Below are 20,891 nucleotides of genomic sequence, written 5' to 3'. Positions count from 1 at the left end.
GAGGAAGGGTAGAGAGGAGTGGAGTATGTTGGGGATGAAATGGGTGGGAGTGGTTTTTATGCCTTTGTTTTTTTGCTACCTCCCTTGTAAGGGGAAAAAGCATTTGGTATATGTATATGGAGTGCATTTTTTAAATTAAAAGCATAATACAATTGATGATTGCCTAATAGACATGTCAATTCTAGAAACCTAACCACAAAAGGAATAAAAACCACGGGACTAGGAAATCTGGCATAAAGCCTAATTCGACACACCAGATTCAAATTTTTATTTCCAAAAGGGGATCCTAAACCTCGCACCAAGCCTAGGATATACATACATACATACATACATATACCAAGGCTTTTTCCCCCCTTACAAGGGAGGTAGCCAAAAAGGAAAAGGCATAAAATCATTCCCACCCATTCCATCCCTGAATACACTCCACACCCCTCCACCCTCCCTCACATCTTAGCACCTCCTGGATGACGGGTCATCCCTGCACCTTGTCCACTGCCCTGGGTCAGAAGCAGTGTCGCAAGACACAGCACATCCACAGCAAGGCCGCTTCATTAAATCGGCGACCCCCCCTCTCCGTCCCCCCATGCATAAAGGAGAAGATGGGGAGAAATCCCTTCAGGCTGCGTCAAATTTTGCTCACACATACTACCTCACCCCTCACTCCCCCCACCCATTCCACCTCATCCATCCCAACATCATCCATATACAACCATTCTCCATTCACCCCTGTCCTCTGTCCTCTCCCGTCCTTCCTCAACAGACATTCCCCTCTTCCCCAAAGCCCCCTTCACCCCATCCATCCACCTCATCCTAGGACTTTCCCTCCACACCTGCCTTCCATACCTCTTTTACAAGTCTTTCTTCACTCATTCTTTCCATGTGTCCAAACCATCCCAATACTCTTTCATCAACCCTATCTCCCAACCCCCTTTCCATCCCTGTTCTCCTCCTCACCTCCTCATTTCTCACTCTATCCAGCCTAGTAACCCCCATCATACTTCTCAGACACCTCTTCTCAGACACCTCATCTCAAACACATTCAAACTCCCTCTCTCTTCCTCTCTTATGTTCCATGTTTCTGCCCCATACAGTGCTATTGGCACAATCACTCCTTCATATAATCTCCTCTTAGCATCCATTCCCAAATGTCTATTCCTCATTACACTTTTTAATCCACCAAGGCATTTACTCGCTTCTCTCAAAATACATTCTATCGCCACCTTCACTCCACCTTTTCCTGCCACATTTGCACCCAAGTATCTAAAACTATCCACCTCTTCCAGTCGCTCTCCCTTAATGCTCACTTCCAGACTACTGCCACTTTCACCCCTTGTACATCTTATCACCTTACTTTTACCCACATTTATCTTCAGCTTTCTTCTATCACACACTCTCCCAAACTCTGTCACCAACTTCCTCAATCCCTCCTCCGATCCTGCCACAAGCGCAGTGTCGTCCGCAAACAACAGCTGGCTCACCTCCCACTTTTCTCCATTTTTTTTAACCATCTCCAATCCCTGACCCACTACCCTTGCATTTACCTCTCGCACTACCCCATCCATGTATAAGTTGAACAGCCAGGGCAACATAACGCATCCTTGACGTTATACTGCCTATAAAAACCCACTTACGTGTTAAAACCTTAGGTGCCTTACATACCTTAGATGAGGGGGAACGTCTCCTCAAGGAGATAGAAACGGCCGGGTCTTGACTCGTCGGGATGAAGAAGAACCCTGAGAAAGGTTTGACCCTCCCTTTTAACCACTTCACTACGGGACTTAAATCTCGCGGGCAGCAGCCAATGCCAGCCGTACAATGTGTCGTAATAATACTCGCATCATAAAATATAGTCACCGCTTATATCGATCGTTCTCTCTTTCACCCGCGAATTTTGAAAACCACAGAGAATGGGATTCAGGGCACATTTGGGAGAATGTAAAAACACAGGGGCGACTACAATAAATATAATCAAGACGCCGATATGGCAGCGTTGCGAATCCACTTGCTCCTCATGATGCCTACGTAGGCGGCACCGTATGGAAGGGGTTAACCACTTCCATATGGTGATGCCTACGTAGGCGGCATGAGGAGCAAGTGGGTACTCGATGATGCCGACGTCAGCATCTTGATTATATTTATTGTAGTCGTACCTATGTAATTTCCATTCTCTCTAAACTGGCTTCATCAATTTTCTATGGTTATCAAAATACACGGGTGAGAGAGAATGAACGATTGAGCACTGACTTTATTTTTTATAATGCGATTATTATGACGCAACATTGCATGTCGGGCAGCTAATGCTGCCAGATGTGCGATATGCCCTGGAGTGAAGAGGTTAAAGGGTCAACAAATTGACCTGAGGGGTCACCAAATGACATTAAGGCCGAAAGGACAAACAGGAAGTTTTTCCTATCCCACTTGGAAAAATGGCATAGAAGCCTAACCCGCTTACACAACCTTAACCCGTAAAATCCGATGACCCCTCAAATCAATTCGTCTCTCATGACGATTTTATGACCGAAAAATCGAGTCTTACCAAATTGAATAAAATTATGCTTAACTTCTTTGGAATACTCAGGCGCATGGGCCAAGACACATAAAAATCATATACCCACTCTAGGATGGCCATGAGAAAGGTCGGAAGTTGTAGATCTGGTGCGAGAATCAGTAGTGGCAACTTTTACTACCAGACTCGGGGGTGTGTGCTAGGGCGTGCTCAGACGATCCTGCACGATGGTTCATATCAGCACAGTTTGGTTTCAAGCACCTTTTGCACCAGATAGATAGAGCAAGTTCTTGGGGACACCATAAACGTGCAGAAAAAATTATTTGGTGGATTTGGCAACGAGGAAGAGTGGTTGAAGGTGTATGAGTCTTTCTGTGCATGGCTGATTTTGTACACACTATTGCGTAATGGATCACTGTCACTCGCCTTGAGGCATGTTTACACTAATATCACACTGATTGAGGTAGATAATCCTGATAAATAAGATGCAAAAAGCACTCCCGAGTCACCACGTGTATGAAAGCACTAACTGGCATCGTAGCATTCTCTGGGCAGTGTTGACAAGTCAGACAAACTTCCCTAAAAGTATGAAAGCGTTACCAAATCTAGCGCGATTTCTGTAAGGGGTTGAATATCGTGCCGCTGGGGCGGCATATCGGTTCTCCCCAGTGCTGACTCCCGGGTGGCATATTGGAGTTAACGGGTTAAAACAGACAAGAATTTTATAATAATAAAAATCTTAATACTAACACAACAAAAGTAAAAAGGGCTACAAAAATAAAATGGCAACTTGACATGCGCGCCCTCATGTCCAGCCAGTCGGCCGGTGATAGAGAAAATGTTGCCATACTAATTGCATAAGTACAATATTTTTTTAATTACAAAGATTTGGGTACGGCTTGTGTACCATCATATGGTAACAGAGATACTAGTTGATGGAATGCTGGCTACATTCCATCAAAAAACTTAAAAAGTACACAGACTAAAAGAAACATAACCCCATATCAATTTGGCAAGATGCACCCCGATGCTCAATGTTCATGGCTACTTGACCTGAGGGCAAGGAATTAACAAAAGACGCCACTGCTCTGACTGTTGTTTGACCTACTGGGTGTGTCAACTTGGTCCACAGCTGGGTGATAAAAAGAGGGGGGTTTTGAAAACTGCGTGCTGCCCGACAACTTGCAACCATCACTACAAAGAAAGAAAACATGTGAATGATTGAGATACGTGACACCTCCTCACCAAGAAAAAAAATGTGTAGGAGCGTAGCTATTATGCTTTTTTTTTTTTATTATTATTTTTTTAAGATTTTAATTTTCTGCGGAAATCAATGCAGAACTTCTGGCTACTGTATCACTAAAGCAAAAGCAAAGATGGGCGAACGACACTCACTTGCACATGACAAATGAGACCCACTTGCAACAAGACAGCAACTCCTTCTCCAACAAGGCGCTTAATGAGGATATACAATACTGAAAAACTCCACTGAGATAGTGTCACTAACACAAAAGTTGTAAGCTACTGAGATGGCCAGCCCCACAGTCTGTCTTTGAATTTCTGGGAGGAACTTACACTTTACGGCAAGCAGTTTTCATTTCTGCTCGATGCTCAGGTGCCCCCACTTCCGTCTCCAGTGGCGGTGTTCTCAGACCAGACACCCAACAGAAAAAATGGGCAGGAGGCTGTCCTCTGTCTCTACCTCGCCCTCAGCTGCTTGCCAGGCCTGTTGAGGCGAACAGAGACACTTTTGTGGTAACCCTTTGACAAGTGATGTGACACAGCCACTGTCTGCGGCTCCTATCTGGTGTAGTGATCATGTTGGCAACCCTCATCCTTAAAAAGAAAATGGTACAGGTCTTGGCCTGCAAAAGTGTCCCCTAAAAAGGCAGAAGGGTCAAAACTAAAATGCTTTCCTGTCAAACCTGTGCTTGTGCACGGGACAGACTCATCCAGGTGCTCTGCATTGACTTTCCATTACATAATTAAATAAAATCTCCTAACCATACCACCAAAAAATACAAACTCGTATGCCACTACTAAAACAGACAAATAACAGTGTTGAGCACTACACACAATGACACTTAAAATAGCTGCCTCTGCACAAAACAAACTCGATCATCTGGCGGTTTCTTTATGCCACGCCCACTTCTCAATGTCATTAACACCAACACTAAAAAATGAGGATTGCCGTCCACTTGCACACGGATCGGTAGGGGAGACCTACTTCCATTTGCACCTATCTCTGCTATCCGAAACTCTGCTTCTTTAACTTTAAGCTGGAGCTCTAGACGGTGTTAAGCCATAGCATCTTCCAGCTCCTCCCTCACTCTTTGTGACTTGTCCGACATTTCGGTTCTATTCAAAGATTGTTTCTAATCCTAACTGGCAGTAGACTACTGTAACTAAACTTGACTTATTTGCCTTTTGTGACAAGTCAAAACCGTTAAATGCAGCTACTAATTGCAGTTCAGCAACCGAGAGCTTATCTATATCCTCTGCCGCGGGCTCCTGTGCTATGAATGCTTTTACATCAGAATTACTAATAATCACCATCTTATATTACAACCACTCCTCGTTTAACGACCTACTCGGTTAGCGACGACGCGGAGTTACGACGGGCTTTATGACAGACCAATATTCGTTTAACGTAAATCTCCCGAAGTTACGACGTCGTGTATGATAATTAAGTTGGCTGAGGCAAATTTGTATGATGTTATAAATGAACTTGTATGGTGGATATTAGCTGTGAGGTAAAGTGTTCTGAAGCTTAGGTCTACATTACCATCCTGCAAGCTGCACAAACTACCTGGGGTACAGTATATACCGGTATTGGTAAATTTTTAGTTTCGACCATGAGCGCAATATAGCAATAGAAAATTAATTATTAATTTTGTAAATTATAATGTATCAACGTAATATACAATTTTGTGAGCGGAAAAAAAAGGTGCGAAAACAGATTTCGTAAGTAACGAAGTCATGTCGGATGAATGGTACACCATGTTTGTTATGATAGATTCCGACATTGAAGAAATGAAAGGATGATAAATTTGTCTAACCTATACTAAAATAACCTAACCTGTGTTTAATAAATCATCACCTGCAAATTAAATGTCATCCGGCTCATCCTCATTGTCGCTGTCGTGAGAAACGTTGGCGGGCTTTTCAACCACTCTCTCAGCTTGCGGGGTATACAAAGTTATTGCAGCTTGAAGGAATGCATGTATCTCCGCACCATAACATTCCTTCAAGAAAATATACCTGGTGAGGTAGTCGGAAGTACCGAGGCCGTCAATTGACAGACGACAAGATGGCGTCCTGATCCTATGCTACCGACTTCGTTCATTAGCATATTTGCTTGTAGCAAGGTATTCTTTACCTCCATTTCCGCCCACAAAATTGCATATTACGTTGATACATTTTAATTTACAAAATTAATAATTAATTTTCTATTGCAATATTGCGCCCATGGTCGAAACTAAAAAAATACCCCGGTATTTGATATGGAATGTCAGCAAACGCGGATTTGGTCATATACGGTAATTTCAGGAACCTAACCACGGTAAATAAACAGTAAATAAAGCTTTAATGTACTGTATAAAGGAGGGAAAATACACGAAAATAAGATATATGTGTTGCTGGACATTGTACATACAGTACATGTACGTATATGTACAGTATACACTTTCGCTTAACGACCAATTCAGTTAACGACGGCGACGCTGGTCCCAATTGTTGTCGTTAAATAAGGAGTGGTTGTACTTTTAAAATAAAATTGGGTTAAACAAAAAAAAGATCTCACGTGAATCCTGGCAAGGTCGCCACTGTAACAGATTGAGACTGGAGGGGAATGAGATTTTAGGAAAGGTCTCCTACTGTCAAATATGGCGACAAGGAGGAGAATATTTATGATTTAAATTAAGTTTTTATTTATTTCAATCCAGTTCAATCCAATTCAATCCAATCCTATCCAGGTTCGGAAAAGAGGGTTTCGTTTAAAACGTTTACAAAACAAAACAACACAAACAACAAAAGCCCTTTTTGTTACAAAAATATTATCACAATTTTAATATTTAATGTAAGATAGAAAAAAATCAGAAGACAAAATTCACGTGAGAAAAAAAAAAGGGATTAAAGTTTAACTTTAAAAAACACTTGTGTAAAAACACTGGTGGGAAAAACAAAGTTAATCAAAGATCACGCATGGGAACATAAAGGAAAAAGCCAGATTGACACTCCTAATTCCAAAAACCAAAAAAGGTGGCCTATCAACTAATAAAAACCCCGCAATGATACATGTAAGCAATGGGAAATTTTAAAAGGTGGAGGATACAGAATTGACAATAGCCTAATAGACACGTCAATTCTAGAAACCTAACCCTAAAAGGAATAAAAACCATGGGACTAGGAAATCTGTAGAGCTAGATTGGGGGATGTGCATTCACATCACCTTCAAATATATGGCTTTGTTAAGTTAAATGGTTGAAGTGGAAGGATGTAGCTTCATTGGGCTGATATAGCAAGTAGTAGGAAATTTTTTGTAATGTTGTAAATGTAGAATTTATTTATTTATTTATTCTTATTTTTATATATATTTTTTATTGAGATTACTTCTGTTGTGGTGCCTGTGAGTGTTTGTATGGTTTTCTTTGTTTTGTTTAAGGGTATACTGTTGTGAATTAGTATTATGAGCCCATCTAATGTTTTATGTTGTCCTGCCTTATTGATGTGTAATCAATGAATATGGGTAGACTGTATCTGTTTTGTGTCTTGTATTAAAGCTGTGTGTGTGTTATGTTCATGCTTGAAGTGATCCATCTTTGTGATTCTGTTATGTTTATTTGTAGTATGTTTAAAGTATATTTTTGTGTTGGTGTGTTTTTGGGTGTATGTGTTCTGTGACAGTTGCATCTCCAGTTCTTAGTATATTTGTGCTGAGTATAGTGTATGTGAGGTGGGACCAAGAGTTGCATTTGGTGGATGTGTGAAAAAGTATTGCTTTTGTACATGTTGGGCATGTGTATAGACCTGGGTTAGTTTTAAGGTCTCCAGCTAAAGGCGGTAGTATGGGAGGGCAGGCACCAAGGCATTGACCTACTCATGTGAAAAAACAGGAATAAAAGAGGGGAGAGATGTTGGAGAGTAGTGATAGGGTTGATTAAAGAATGGTGGTACTACTTTGAATTTTTATCCAACTCCTGTCTTTGCCCAGACCAGCATGACATTATCTTGCAGACACAGCATAGTAGCCCTTGCAAGATATTGGAATAAAGCATTGATGGCCTATTGCTTACACCTATTTGTTCAATATTGGTAATGGGGACAAGTAAGAATAGGCCATCATTACTGCATAGAATTAGTAATGATCCAATTACAAAAGCATAGGCTAAGAGACTTGGGAGTGATGATAATGGCAAATGTCAATAGCAACACACATCAAAAAGATCACTGGGGAACCTTATAACCTATTGAGGAGCATTCACTACATAAACAAAGCCATGATGAAGACTATCAAAAACCTGGTTTGACCTAGACTGGAATATTCTGTAGTAGTGTGGGTACCACACATACACACACAAAAAAGGTATAGACAAAATTCTTCATGGGGAATGGGGATGGTTCAAGGAGGGAGTCACAAGGTGTGCAAAGATGGTGTGTGGAACAAGGAGGACGGGAGGAAATAGAAGAAAGGGTAGTGAGTGGTGGGATGAGGAAGCAAAGAAGGTTGTAAAGAGAAGCGACCTTTCACAGATTGGTTACAAAATAGAATGAAGGAATCATATGAGAGGTATAAAGAAAAGAGAAGAGAAGTAAAGCATAAGATAAAAGAGGCAAAGAGGAGAGCAGATGTGAAATGGGGTAAGAGTATGACAGAAAATTTTGAAAGTAATAAAAAATGTTTTGGAAAGAAATTAAGAAAGGAAGAGGAGGCGAATCAGGTAGAGAAGAAAAGGTAAAAGGTGCAGATGGAGAGATGATAATGGAAGAGAAGGTAGTAAGAGGAAGATGGGCAGAATATTTTAGGGAATTGCTATATGTGAAGGAGGATAGGGAGGGAAATGTAGTTGCAGTGGGAAGCACTAAGAAAATGAAAGTGATGAGTGAGGAAAATGAAGGAGAAGTAAGGAAAGATGAAGTGAAGGCAGTTGTTAAGATGATGAGAGCAAGTAAGGCACCTGGGTTGGAGGAATGTCATGCAGAATATTCTGAAAAAAGGAGGTACAGCGATGGTAGACTGGCTGGTGAGTTTAATTAATGTTTGTTTAAGAGAGGGTAGAGTGCTGGAGGACTGAAGGAGTGCCTGTATAGTTCCACTTTACAAAGGAAAAGGGGACAAGTGTGAATGTAGTAGTTTCAAAGGGATCAGCCTATTAAGTGTAGTTGGGAGGACTTATGGAAGGGTTTTGATTGAGAGGATTAGGAGAGGAACAGAGAGAGTAATTGGTGAGTAACTGTGGATTTAGGACAGGTAAGGGTTGCGTAGATCAGATTTTTGTGGTAAGACAAGTATGTGAAAAAGCTTTAGGAAAAGGTAAAAGATTTTTTTTTTTTTTTTTTTTTGGGGGGGGGGGGTTTTATGGACCTGGAAAAGGCTTATGACAGGGTAGACAGGAAGGAACTGTGGGAAGTATTGCAGATATACAGAATAAGAGGAAAGCTTTTAAGAACATTCAAGAGCTTTTACAAGAGTAGTAGAGCTTGTGTTAGGATTCGAAGTGGAGAGAGTAAGGGTTTTGAGGTAAAGGTGGGACTTGGTCAGGGATGTGTTGACTCACCCTGGCTGTTCAGTTTATACATGGATGGGGTGGTGCAAGAGGTAAATGCAAGGGTAGTGGATCAGGGATTGGAGGTGGTTAAAGAAAATGGAGAAAAGTGAGTGATAAGCCAGTTGTTTGCTGATGACACTACACTTGCAGCGAGATCAGGGAAAGGATTGTGGAAGTTAGTGACAGAGTTTGGGAAGATGTGCGAAAGAAGGAAGTTGAAGATAAATGTGGTAAAGTAAGGTGATGAGATGTACAAGGGGAGAAAGTGGCAGCAGACTGGAAGTGAGTATTAAGGGAGAGAGACTGGAGGAAGTGGATAGCTTTACATACTTGGGTGCAAATGTGGTAGGAAAGGGAAGAGTGGAGGTGGAGGGAAAATGTGGAGAGAAGCAAGTGCCTTGGGGATTAAAAAGTGTAATGAGAAGTAGACATTTCAGAATGGATGCTAAGAGGAGATTGTATGAAAGAGTGATTGTGCTGACAGTACTGTACGGTGCAGAAACATGGAACATAAGAGAGGAGGAATTTGAATGTGTGAGATGAGGTGCCTGAGAAGTATGGTAGGGGTTACTAGGCTGGATAGAGTGAAAGATGAGGAGGTGAGGAGAACGGGGGTTGAAAGGGAGTTGAGAGATGGGTTGAGGAAAGAGTATTGGGATGGTTTGGACCCATGGAAAGAATGAGTGAAGAAAGATTATTAAAAGAGGTGTGGAAGGCAGAGGTGGAAGGAGTGAACATGAGGGGTCGACCTAGGATGAGATGGATGGATGGGGTAAAAGGGGCATTGAGAAATGGGGGAATGTCTGTTGGGGAAGGACGGGAGAGGACAAAAGATAGGGGTGAATGGAGAAGGGTTGTGTATGGATGATGCTGTGATGCATGACGGGGAGTGGGTAGGGGACAGGGGGTGAGGGAGTATGTATGAGAAATGAATTGATGCAGCCCGAAGGGATTTCTCCCTGTCTTCCCCTTTTCTGCATGGGGGAATTGAGAGGGTGGGTCGCTGAATTAATGAAGCTGCCTTGCTGTGGATGTGCTGTCTTGCAACACTGCTTCTGACCCAGGGCAGTGGACAAGATGCAGGGATGACCCGTCATCCAGAAGGTGCCAAGATAAGAGGGAGGGAAGAGGGTAAAGGGGAGTGGAGTGTGTAGGGGATGGAATGGATGGGAGTGGTTTTTATGCCTTTGTCGTTTGGCTACCTTCCGTGTAAGGGGGAGGAAAGCCTTTGGTTTCCATAAAAAATTCATGTTTACAAATATTTTTAAGCCAGCATCACTAAGCATAATTAAATAGTGGTTTTATTCTATAAGCCAGTAGAACATAATCACTAAGATAATACATATATTTGCCATAAAAAAGCAAATATAAGAAATATAAAAATAAAATTAAAAATCAATATAATTTGCTCTAACATTTACTCCAACTTGTGCTGTTATTCTAAAAGCATCAGCATCGGCAAAATATTGCCGATGCTTAATCCCATACTAAAAAAATTGCTGATTCACAAAAAAAGTGCTTTTAAAATCTCCCATAAGTACCAGGTTACTTCCATCCTTTGGCATCTTGTTTAATGAAAGCCTTGTATCTTCTAACATTTTTGAACACCTGCCCTTATTCCAAGGGCCCATTTTTGGGGGCATAAATCACCACAAACTTTCTACTTCATGTCGCTGTCTTCAACTTTAATAATGATAATTTCCACACTCTTTTTACCCTCAGTAACCTTCGTCATATTTAATTTTTTCTTGGCCAAAAACATGATTCCTCTGCCCTGTGACTCATTTCTGTTTTAATCCAATAATTATATAACCCATGTCCAACACTAGTTGGTGGTAGTGGACCCCTTAATTTCATCTCCACAATTCCCATTTTGTCTGTCTTTTCTTCTGACAGGTAATCATGTAGTTCACTCAATCCTGAGATCAATCTATGTTAGTATAGGCCATTTTTAATTTTTTCCTTCTCCATCTTGTTTTCTGTTTTTTTCATTTCACTTACCTTGGTGTACCGTTTTCTCAGCCTCATGTCTAAGACTCTTCAATAGAACACCTTGCTTTTGGTCACCACTTTTTTCTTTAGCTTCACTTCTTAGTGTCTTCTCGCTTTCTCTTTCCTCAACATTCATTTTTCTTTTTATCAATATATTGTTGTAATGAATCACAATGGCAAAAGCCGACAAGACTGTGAGAATAAACACCTTGTGAGATCGAAACCTTTATTGGTACTACGTTTCGCTTGTTACAGCTTTTTCAAGTACAGACATGACACACGCTGTCCTTGCCAACCTGTTCATGGAATTTTTAGAAGCAGGGCCTTTCTCAGATATCGTTCCTGGCAACGTAGTATGGCTTCGCTATGTGGATGACATACTACTAATTTCCCCCAGACGGTTTGACATCCCCAAACTCCAAGCGGCTCTGAACGAGGTTGAGCCATCCATCCAGTTCACCTTGGAGGAAGAAATCAACGATTCCCTTCCATTTTTGGATACCCTTATTATATTTATCAAACATGATAATTTTTTAAAATTTACAGTCTACAGGAAACCAACCAATAAGGACGATTTGACTCACTTCCTATCCCACCATGACCTCAGTATTAAAAAAGGTGTAGTCATAGGTTTCTACCTCAGAGCTCTCAGAATATGTAGCCCTGAATTCTTAGAGGACGAGTTTAGGCACATAAAGGAGGTTTTTCAGAAATTAAAATATCCAGAGTGCATCATCCACCAGTGTAAGAAAAAGGCACTCAAAATAATGGAAGGGCGGGAACCAACAAAAGATCCAGCTAGGAGGCTTATCCTTCCAGCCAGCAGCGTCACCGCCACCCTCACCCGGACACTTGGGCGTTGCAACATTCAGGTAGTGGGCCAGTCCAGCAGAACTATCAAAGAGCTCTCTAGAAGGAGTGACAACCAGGACAAGATGTGGGGAAAAAAACGCTGGTGTCTACCGCATACCCTGTGCTGGATGTGATAAAGTATACATCGGCGAGACCTCCCGTGACCTGAAGACCCGGATCCGGGAGCATCGCTACGATTCCCGGAACAACATCACCACCAACGCCTGTGTTATCCACCGGAACACCAACGACCACCTGATGGATTGGGATAACGCAGAACTTCTGTTTAGTGAACCAGACAGGGTGAGGAGAAAATGCCTCGAAGCGGCCGCCATTCAAAGCTTCAAAACCATTGAGCAGAACAGAGGCATGTTTAACATCGCCCCTCCTATCATCCATCTGTTACCCGCATTAAATAAATGTATGAAATGTCCCCCTTAGTCCACTTCAACAAACTGTCCGAAATGTCCTCCTTTGTCTCCACCAAGTCCCACCCGTCCCCCTCCTACCCCTCCACCTACCACCCACCCCTCCCTGATAACCTCTCCCAGTTCCTTCCCTGTTGGCTTATATGTGCTCAGAGTGTGTGTCATGTCTGTACTTGAAAAAACTGTAACAAGCGAAACGTAGTACCAATAAAGGTTTCGATCTCACAAGGTGTTTATTCTCACAGTATTGTTGTAATGTTCATTCCTTGGTAACTTGCCTGGTTTTGCTAGAATGTCTTCTACCATTTGTGATCTTAGTTTTATCTTTAGAGGTTAATTTCTTTCTTTAGAATATTGTCCCATTGTATATACTTCTATTTTTCTACTTCTTGATCATCATCTTGTACTTCTTTTAGAATTGTTTTTGTTCTTTCTTTTTCTGCTTTTTCTCTCAAGTACCTAACTAGACCATGTTTTTCCTTTAATCCATATACTACAATACACTTTTTTGTATCCACTGTATCTCTGACCCATTTTGCTTTTTCTTTGATTCCTTGAATAATTGTGTCCTTTCCATTTTCCTACATTTGTTGTACTATTGCTTTAAAAGCTATTTCTTTGTTTTCTCTGTTTTTATTCCATTTTTCAATCTGCAATTTTTCTTCACCTAAATTTTCTTCAGTTTTTTTCAGACATTGCCTGTATTTTGTGATTTACCTCTTTTTTTTTAAATTCTCACTATTGGTAGTATCATTGCTTTTCATCTTTTCATTTTCATTTAACCTCTGGCTGAGCAGGTTAGGGTGTTGTTACTTGCAGCAAAGGTTGAGGGGATGGTGGTTCAAACCCTGCCACCAGTGAAGTTGACCCAAGGGCATGGTTTATTAAATTCCACACTACAAAGTCCTCTGTGAGGGGCACTGTCTTAGCCTTTGGATAGGGAGGAAGTTTGTGATGTTAAACCATATCACCATCAGTTCTTTTTTTAATTCACTTAGCTCATTATTTATTTCAACATTCTTTTTCTTTAGATCACATACCTCTCTGTTTACTTTGAAATAATCTTTCCTTAACCCGTATGACGTCAGGTGAATGTTGTATATATTCGCCCCCAGCATCAGAGCATTTTTTTTTTCTTCTTCTTAAATCAAATCAAAATTATGTAAAACCAATAGATATTGCTTATTTTGATTCACCTTAGCCGAGAAGTAGAGAAACTGGGTCAGTTTTTTCAATATATGTGTGCAAAAGTTTGGTAGAAATCCAGACCTCCTCCTCCTCCTCCTCCTCCTCCTTCTTCTTCTTCTTCTTCTTCTTCTTCTTCTTCTTCTTCTTCTTCTTCTTCTTCTTCTTCTTCTTCTTCTTCTTCTTCTTCTTCTTCTTCTTCTTCTTCTTCTTCTTACGCGGGTTGAACGAGGTTGTACAACCACTCCTCGTTTAACGACGACAATTGGGACCAGCGCGCCGTCGTTAACTGAATTGGTCGTTAAGCGAAAGTGTATACATATACGTACATGTACTGTATGTACAATGTCCAGCAATACATGTATCTTTATTTTCGTGTATTTTCCCTCTTTCATACAGTACATTAAAGCTTTATTTACTGTTTATTTACGGTGGTTAGGTTCCTGTAATTACCGTATATGACCAAATCCGCGTATGCTGACATTCCATATTGAATACCGGGGTATATTTTTAGTTTCGACCATGGGTGCAATATAGCAATAGAAAATTGATTATTAATTTTGTAAATTAAAATGTATCAACGTAATATGCAATTTTGTGGGCAGAAATGAAAGTAAAAAATACCATGCTACAAGAAAATATGCTAATGAACGAAGTCGGTAGCATAGGATTGGGACGCCATCTTGTCGTCTGCCAATGTCTCTCACGACGACGACAATGAGGACGAGCCGGATGACATTTAATTTGCAGGTAATGATTTATCAAACACAGGTCAGGTTAGTTTAGTTTAGGTTAGACGAATTCATCATCCTTTTATTTCTTCGACATCGGCATCTATCATAAAAAAACATGGTGTACCATTCGTCCGACATGACTTCGTTACTAATGAAATTTGTTTTAGCACCTTTTTTTTTTATTTCCGCTCACAAAATTACATATTACTTTGATACATTATAATTTACAAAATTAATAATTAATTTTCTATTGCTATATTGTGCCCATGGTCGAAACTAAAAATTTACCACTACCGGTATATACTGTACCCCAGGTAGTTTTTGCAGCTTGCAGGATGGTAATGTAGACCTAAGCTTCAGAACACTTTACCTCACAGCTAATATCCACCGTACAATTTCAATTATAACATCATACAAATTTGCCTCAGCCAACTTAATCATCGTACACGACGTCGTAACTTCGGGAGATTTACGTTAAACGAAACGTCGTAACTCCGCGTCGTCGCTAACCGAGTAAGTCGTTAAACGAGGAGTACCTTATTTTTTTTTTTTTTTTTTGGGAAGCTTTGTTAGAATTTCAGAGAGTGAGTAAATTTGACATGGTGTTTCAAGTGAATGTACAGTCACCCATAATAGTCTGACACTTATGAAAAATGTGTTTATAAATAGTTTTTGTGGATTTTTTGGCAAATATTTATCACTGTTATATGGTAAATTGATTTTTCAGTATCTTTCTTTATAATTTCATGGAGGATAGGTGATTGTGGTGTTTCTTATTGTTTTGGTAAATTTTTTTGTAAGCATCCATCACACCATTATTGCCTGGCCACATTTTGTACTACAAATTTATTATGAAAATTGGCAGTGCAAAATTGCCAGTTCTATACATCTGAATACGTACTAAATAGCACATGCCAAACTGTTGAAGTACAATTTCACCTCCTCATACTTCGTTTCGTACACCAGAATCACCTAAATTATGTCCTAAAGGCTGATCTTATACCCCAAGTTACCCCCAAAAAATTGCTGTCAGGGTTGCCAGTTTTGTCAATAAATTAACATTTTGGTGCCTATAGCCAATGGATATGGCTACTTGATCATTACCACAGATTTGACCCTAGATGTAATGCCTATTTTTGGCAAAATTTTGAATTTGCTGCATATGACTTCTGCTGCTGATGCTCAATCCATAAAACAATTGTGTCATATGATATATACCACTGACTGTAGGGGTTAAATTCACAGTCTCTTTCCTTAATTCCATGAATTCTTTCTCCCACGAGTTTCTATTAAAACTCATCTCCTTTCCCATGTCTATGATTTGACTCAGATTACTTCTTTCGTACTTACCAAATCCAGAAAAAGGGTCATCATTGTTCAACCTAAGGAGCCCCCTTGGGTTTTCAAAGCCTTTATTTATATTTAGTTTTGGTATAGCACCTCCTAGAGGGCTCTGTGTTTGTGTTGATATTTGATTCAAACTCATTGCCATTTTCTCTTGATCTGCCTTGGTTCCCTTGCATTTTCTCTTGATAGACTATATATAGAATCATGAAAGGAATGGAAATCCTTGACAGAAAAGAATAGCTTCCCACACAGTGCTGGATATATGGAATAACTTAGATGAAAAAACAATGTGTGCAAATACTATTCACGATTTTAAGAATAAACTTGATGCTGAAAGATACAAAGACAGCTCACCACGAGCATAGCTCCCTTCCTGTATAATACAACTAGGTAATACAGAGATTATTTTGGGCAACCAGAAGTGCTCCCCCTCCCACTCAATACAACCTAGGCCTCTTGGTTTCCTTGCACTATTGAGAATTTTTGCCTTATTCGGCAGCCTACAAAACTCCAGTTGGTGCTGTTGATGCTGTATGTGTATATATATATGTGTGTGTGTGTATTTCCATAATTGTAGTATACAGGAAAGGAGCAATGTTCATTGGGTCCCATCTCCTATTCTCTAATTTTCTTACATACCTAGACATTCATTTACAGTTATAACTTAATCTATATCCTTGATTTCCAATTATCATATTTAGTTTTAAAATCTTGTATTGTTTGAGCTTGGGCTATATATCACCTTTTAAGCTATTCACACATATTTATGCATCTATATGGAAAACTATTTCTTCACATCCTTTACACATGTGGTGTTTCTTAATATACTCCCATGACTTCTTTAAGCCCTCCCATCTTTAATCAGATCTCTTCTGTTAATGCAATATATCCCTTTTAGTGACGTGAACGTTGTAATCGCCTCTTTTTCTTTGATCTTTCAAAGTTGGCAGACCTAGTGCCATTCATCTTTCCTTGTATGGTTTATCTGCCAGGCTGGGGACCAGTTTGGTTGCTGCCCTTTGTATTCTCTTGATCTTGCTTATATCCTTCACTCTTTGTGGGGCCCATACTAGTGATGGATAGTCTTGGACTTATCAGGTTTTGATAAGTTTTTTTTTTTCATCATCTCTTCATCCATAGAGTGAAGTGCCACATTAATCTTCTGCAGTAGTCTGTATGCCTCTCGCACAATCTCGCTGATGTGTCTGGCAGGTGACAGATTGTCTTTTATCAAGATTCCCAAATGTTTCTCCTGTTTTGCTTTTGTAATGGTTTCACTTCCCAAAGAATAGTTCAAGGATGGCATTTTGCTGCTAGTGCCCATTTTAAGTACTTTGCATTTTTTGGTAGTGAACTTCATATCCCATTCTTGGCTCCATGCTAAAATAGTATCTAGATCTTTTTTTAATAGCTTACCATCCTCCTCATTTTTTATTATTCTCATGATTTTTGGGACTGTACATGAATTTGAGGCTAGGTATGATAAAAGATTAGAGAATAGGAGACTGGACCCAATGATTGTTGCTCTTTTTCTGTACACTACAATTGAGATAAATACATTTAGGTAAATACACCCACTGCACTACATAGTAGAACACCCACACACACCAAGAAATATCAAAACGACACCCAAATGCCTATATCACACACAAATACTCTCTTCGCTTCCTCCAGAACCACCAGACACCAGCCTCCAGAAATATAACCATAATCATATCACTCATTGCTCCATCAGGAGACTGAAAGACAATACATTGCTGCATGCCAGCCCCCCTGATATCCATCTTTCTGAATCCTCTCTCCACCAGAAAGACAGATTCCACCTGGCCAGACTGTGGTGCGGCCACCATTCAGCCCTTCTAGACTACCAGAGGAGGCTGGATGATTGCATCACAGATAACTGTCCAGCATGCAATACTTCACCCCATACTATTCATCACATTATGGAAGACTGCATTGTACACAGTCATACATACCAACAATATACACTATGAAGGATTTGTGGGAAAACCCCATTCCAGCTGTGGTGTTCCTCAGGGAGATGGGACTGGTGTGGCAGACAGTCTAGGGAATGACAACAACAACTGAACAACAATTGGGAATAGGGAGCAAGTAGCAATGTGGATTCTTAGGGTGATAACCCGTTAAATATGGCAATGGAGAACATATTGACCAGTGAGTAAAAGAAGCAACTTGGAGAAAAGTGAATGATATTTCCTTATCGTTAGACCTGCTACTTGCCATAGAATGAGACATCATTGACTCTGAAATTCCTTTGCCCCATAAGAAAAAGTGACCATATAACAACTGAATTTCAGTTGGCAGATGGGGGAAATAGAACCAAAGAATGAATCATATGGGCAAGGTAGACTCAACTTTGGAAAGGGAGATTTTTCTGGCTTGAAGAAATGTTTTGAAAAAAAAAGGAAAGAATTGATGAATACCTGGAATTATGAAAAAGTGGGAAATATTTCTTAACATTAACAGCATTGGAGTGAGCAAGATAGCTAAAACAAAAAGTGGTTTGAGGTAAAGGAAGCATAAAACCAAACTAAAAATGAATATATAAAAATCAACAGGGAGGAGGAAAGAAATTGAAAGATGTCATAGATAAATGCAAAGATTAACAAAAACTGATCTGCAGGCTCATCAATAGGAAATTGAAATGCAGGAAAGAAATCAAGCTAATAGTGGGTGGTGAGGTTTTTGAGGAGGATTCAGCTCAGACAGAAATAATGAATGAATATTGTCAAACTGTCCTCACAGAGAAGAGTAGTTTTCTAGAGGAGAGGTGAGCAATTATTTAGGTTTAGAAAATATTATGTAGAAGTGAGGGAAGTGCTTAATCTTTGAAGATCATAGGATGAAATATTCATAGTCTATTATGTGTTCATTACATGAAGGAATAGTGCCACTGGATTGGAAAAGGGCTAATGTGGTACCAATTCATGAAGGTTGAAGGAAGGGGATACCGCTGAATTACAGGCCAGTACTTCTGACCAGCATTTTCCCCTCTTTCTCCTCCCTCACTCCCCTCTTCTCTCTCTCTCTCTTTCTCTCTCTCTCTCTCTTCTCTCTCTTCTCTCTCTCTTCTCTCTCTCTTCTCTCTCTCACTCTCTCTCTCTCCCCCTCTCTCTCTCTCTCTCTCACTCTTCTCTCTCTCCCTCCCTCCCTCCCACTCTATCCCTCTCTCTTTCTCTTTCCCACTCTCTTTCTCCCTCTTCCTTTCTACTCTTTGTCTCTCATTTCCTCTCATCTCTTCTGTTTCACCTCTCTTCTCTCCTCTCTTCTACACATCTCTTCTCTCCTCCTCTCCCCTCTCTTGTCTCTCCTCTCCCTATCTCTCAGTCTCTATCTATTTCCCTTTTGCTCTCTACTCTTACTATCTCTCCCCCTCTCCTCTACCATACTATCTCTTTTATCTCCCCTCTCTTGTTATCTCTTCTCTCCTTTCCCTTTTCATCTCTCTTCTCACTTTCTCCTCTCTCTTCTTTCTCCTTTCTCTTCTCTCATCCCTCATCTCTCTCATTCTCTCTCCTTTATCTATTTCTCTGCTGTCACTCCTCCCTCTCTTTTATCTCCTACTCTCTCCTGCTCTCTCTTAATTGTCCTTGCTCTCCCTCCCTCTCTTCCTCATTGGTAGTCATCATCCTTCACATCCTTGGGGTCGGGGACAAGTACCTGCATGTGGTAATTTTGAAAGATGAAAATTAGCAAGAATGATATCCCTGCCACCCATCTTTAGAACTTAGCAATATCCTCCTTTCCATCTCATATGGTCTTTAGACTAGGATCAGTATTTTGCTTTATCAGCTGTAGGTTCTTCACCTTTACACATAAAGAGAGCTTATGGCTCCCTATACAACTCCCTTCCATTTGCATTGAATTGATGACATTGGCACTGTACACTCATGTAATGCTGGCAGCAAACCAGAGTTTCTTCCAAGTTCTTTCCTGGAGGGTCCAAGGACTGTTGTTAATCTTTGTGAGGCTGTAGGATTCCAGTAAGGGAAACTTATGGCAACAGATATTATTGCTCCTAATCTTTTCACACTTAGACTATCCCCCTGTGCTAATTTTTCACATGAACATATCACTACAGAGCATTAATCTGACCATATTTGAATACATAACTTTTATTCACATTGTAACTTATATTATGTTTAAATAATGAACCTTATTTGAACCTTATTTCTGATGGTATTGTTTGTTCACAGAACACTGCATAAGTGAGTTGAGAGTGGCAACATTCTAGCTGAGCAGCAGGACAGCTTGGCATTAACGGGTCTTCGCGAGACAGATCTAACTTTCAACTACAGCGTGGGATATCTTGTACAAAATGGAAGCAATGCAGAGCTTGAAGTGTAGTGAAGCTATTGTTGTGTGATACCAGCTCATATGTCAATGGTGGCATGCAGTGTAGTGAGGCTGTTTGTGTGTAATGTCCAGCTCTCACATCACTGTAGCAATGGAAAGTGGGTCCTTGATATTCTCTTGGTGGTGTGAGGAAGAATGAACTCGATGCACAACGGCTTTGGTGGGTCTGGGGGGTACTCGGGAGCATACCCGGGCTACATGCCTCCTCCGGGTACTCTTCCTTACTACAATGGCTACCCAGGTGACCTCTCACAGATGCCCAACCCATATTATGGGAAACCAGGGGCCATGTCTGCTGGCTATGGGTCAGGTGTGGGAGGTTATACTGCATCACCTATCAATAACTCATCTATGTACTATCAGCAGTATGGTTTGGGCTACCAATATGGGTACACCAAATATGGGTTAGGAACTGGTTTAGGGTCTGGTTTAGGATCTAGTTTGGGGTCTAATTTACCATACTCCTCAGAGCTTGGCAGTGCCTCAGGCTTAGGCCCTTCTCTGGGAGGACTGCAGGCTCCCACTACTGACCTTGGCTTGACTGGTTCCATGTTTTCAAAAAACAAGTACTGTGGTGGCCAGATGAGCCCCTCGCCCATAACACCTGGGCTGGGTCTGGGTGCTGCAGGTTCTTCCATCCTGTCTCCCTCTACCACCACTAGCCCCTCTCCAGGTCCCCATAGCTTGACAGTAGGTATGGCCC

The 20,891-nt window shown here is 40.7% G+C and overlaps 1 protein-coding gene across 4 annotated transcripts in view; it reads left to right on the top strand.

The window, feature by feature from the left end:
* Positions 1 to 20,891, top strand: part of LOC143035721 (uncharacterized) — a 77,563-nt gene that overhangs the window by 16,092 nt on the left and 40,580 nt on the right. For all 4 annotated transcript variants that reach the window (XM_076202611.1, XM_076202612.1, XM_076202613.1 and 1 more), the window contains exon 3: positions 20,029 to 20,891. This exon is cut by the window's right edge and continues 4,826 nt beyond it. In XM_076202611.1, coding sequence (XP_076058726.1) covers positions 20,324 to 20,891 — 568 coding nt within the window. In that variant the 5' untranslated portion in view covers positions 20,029 to 20,323. The remainder of the gene's footprint in view (positions 1 to 20,028) is intronic.

The sequence above is a fragment of the Oratosquilla oratoria genome, chromosome 19 (assembly GCF_046742065.1).
Source record: "Oratosquilla oratoria isolate Oo_2021 chromosome 19, ASM4674206v1, whole genome shotgun sequence".
In the NCBI taxonomy this organism is placed as follows: Eukaryota; Metazoa; Arthropoda; class Malacostraca; order Stomatopoda; family Squillidae; genus Oratosquilla; species Oratosquilla oratoria.
This window is presented reverse-complemented; position numbering and strand designations above follow the sequence as displayed.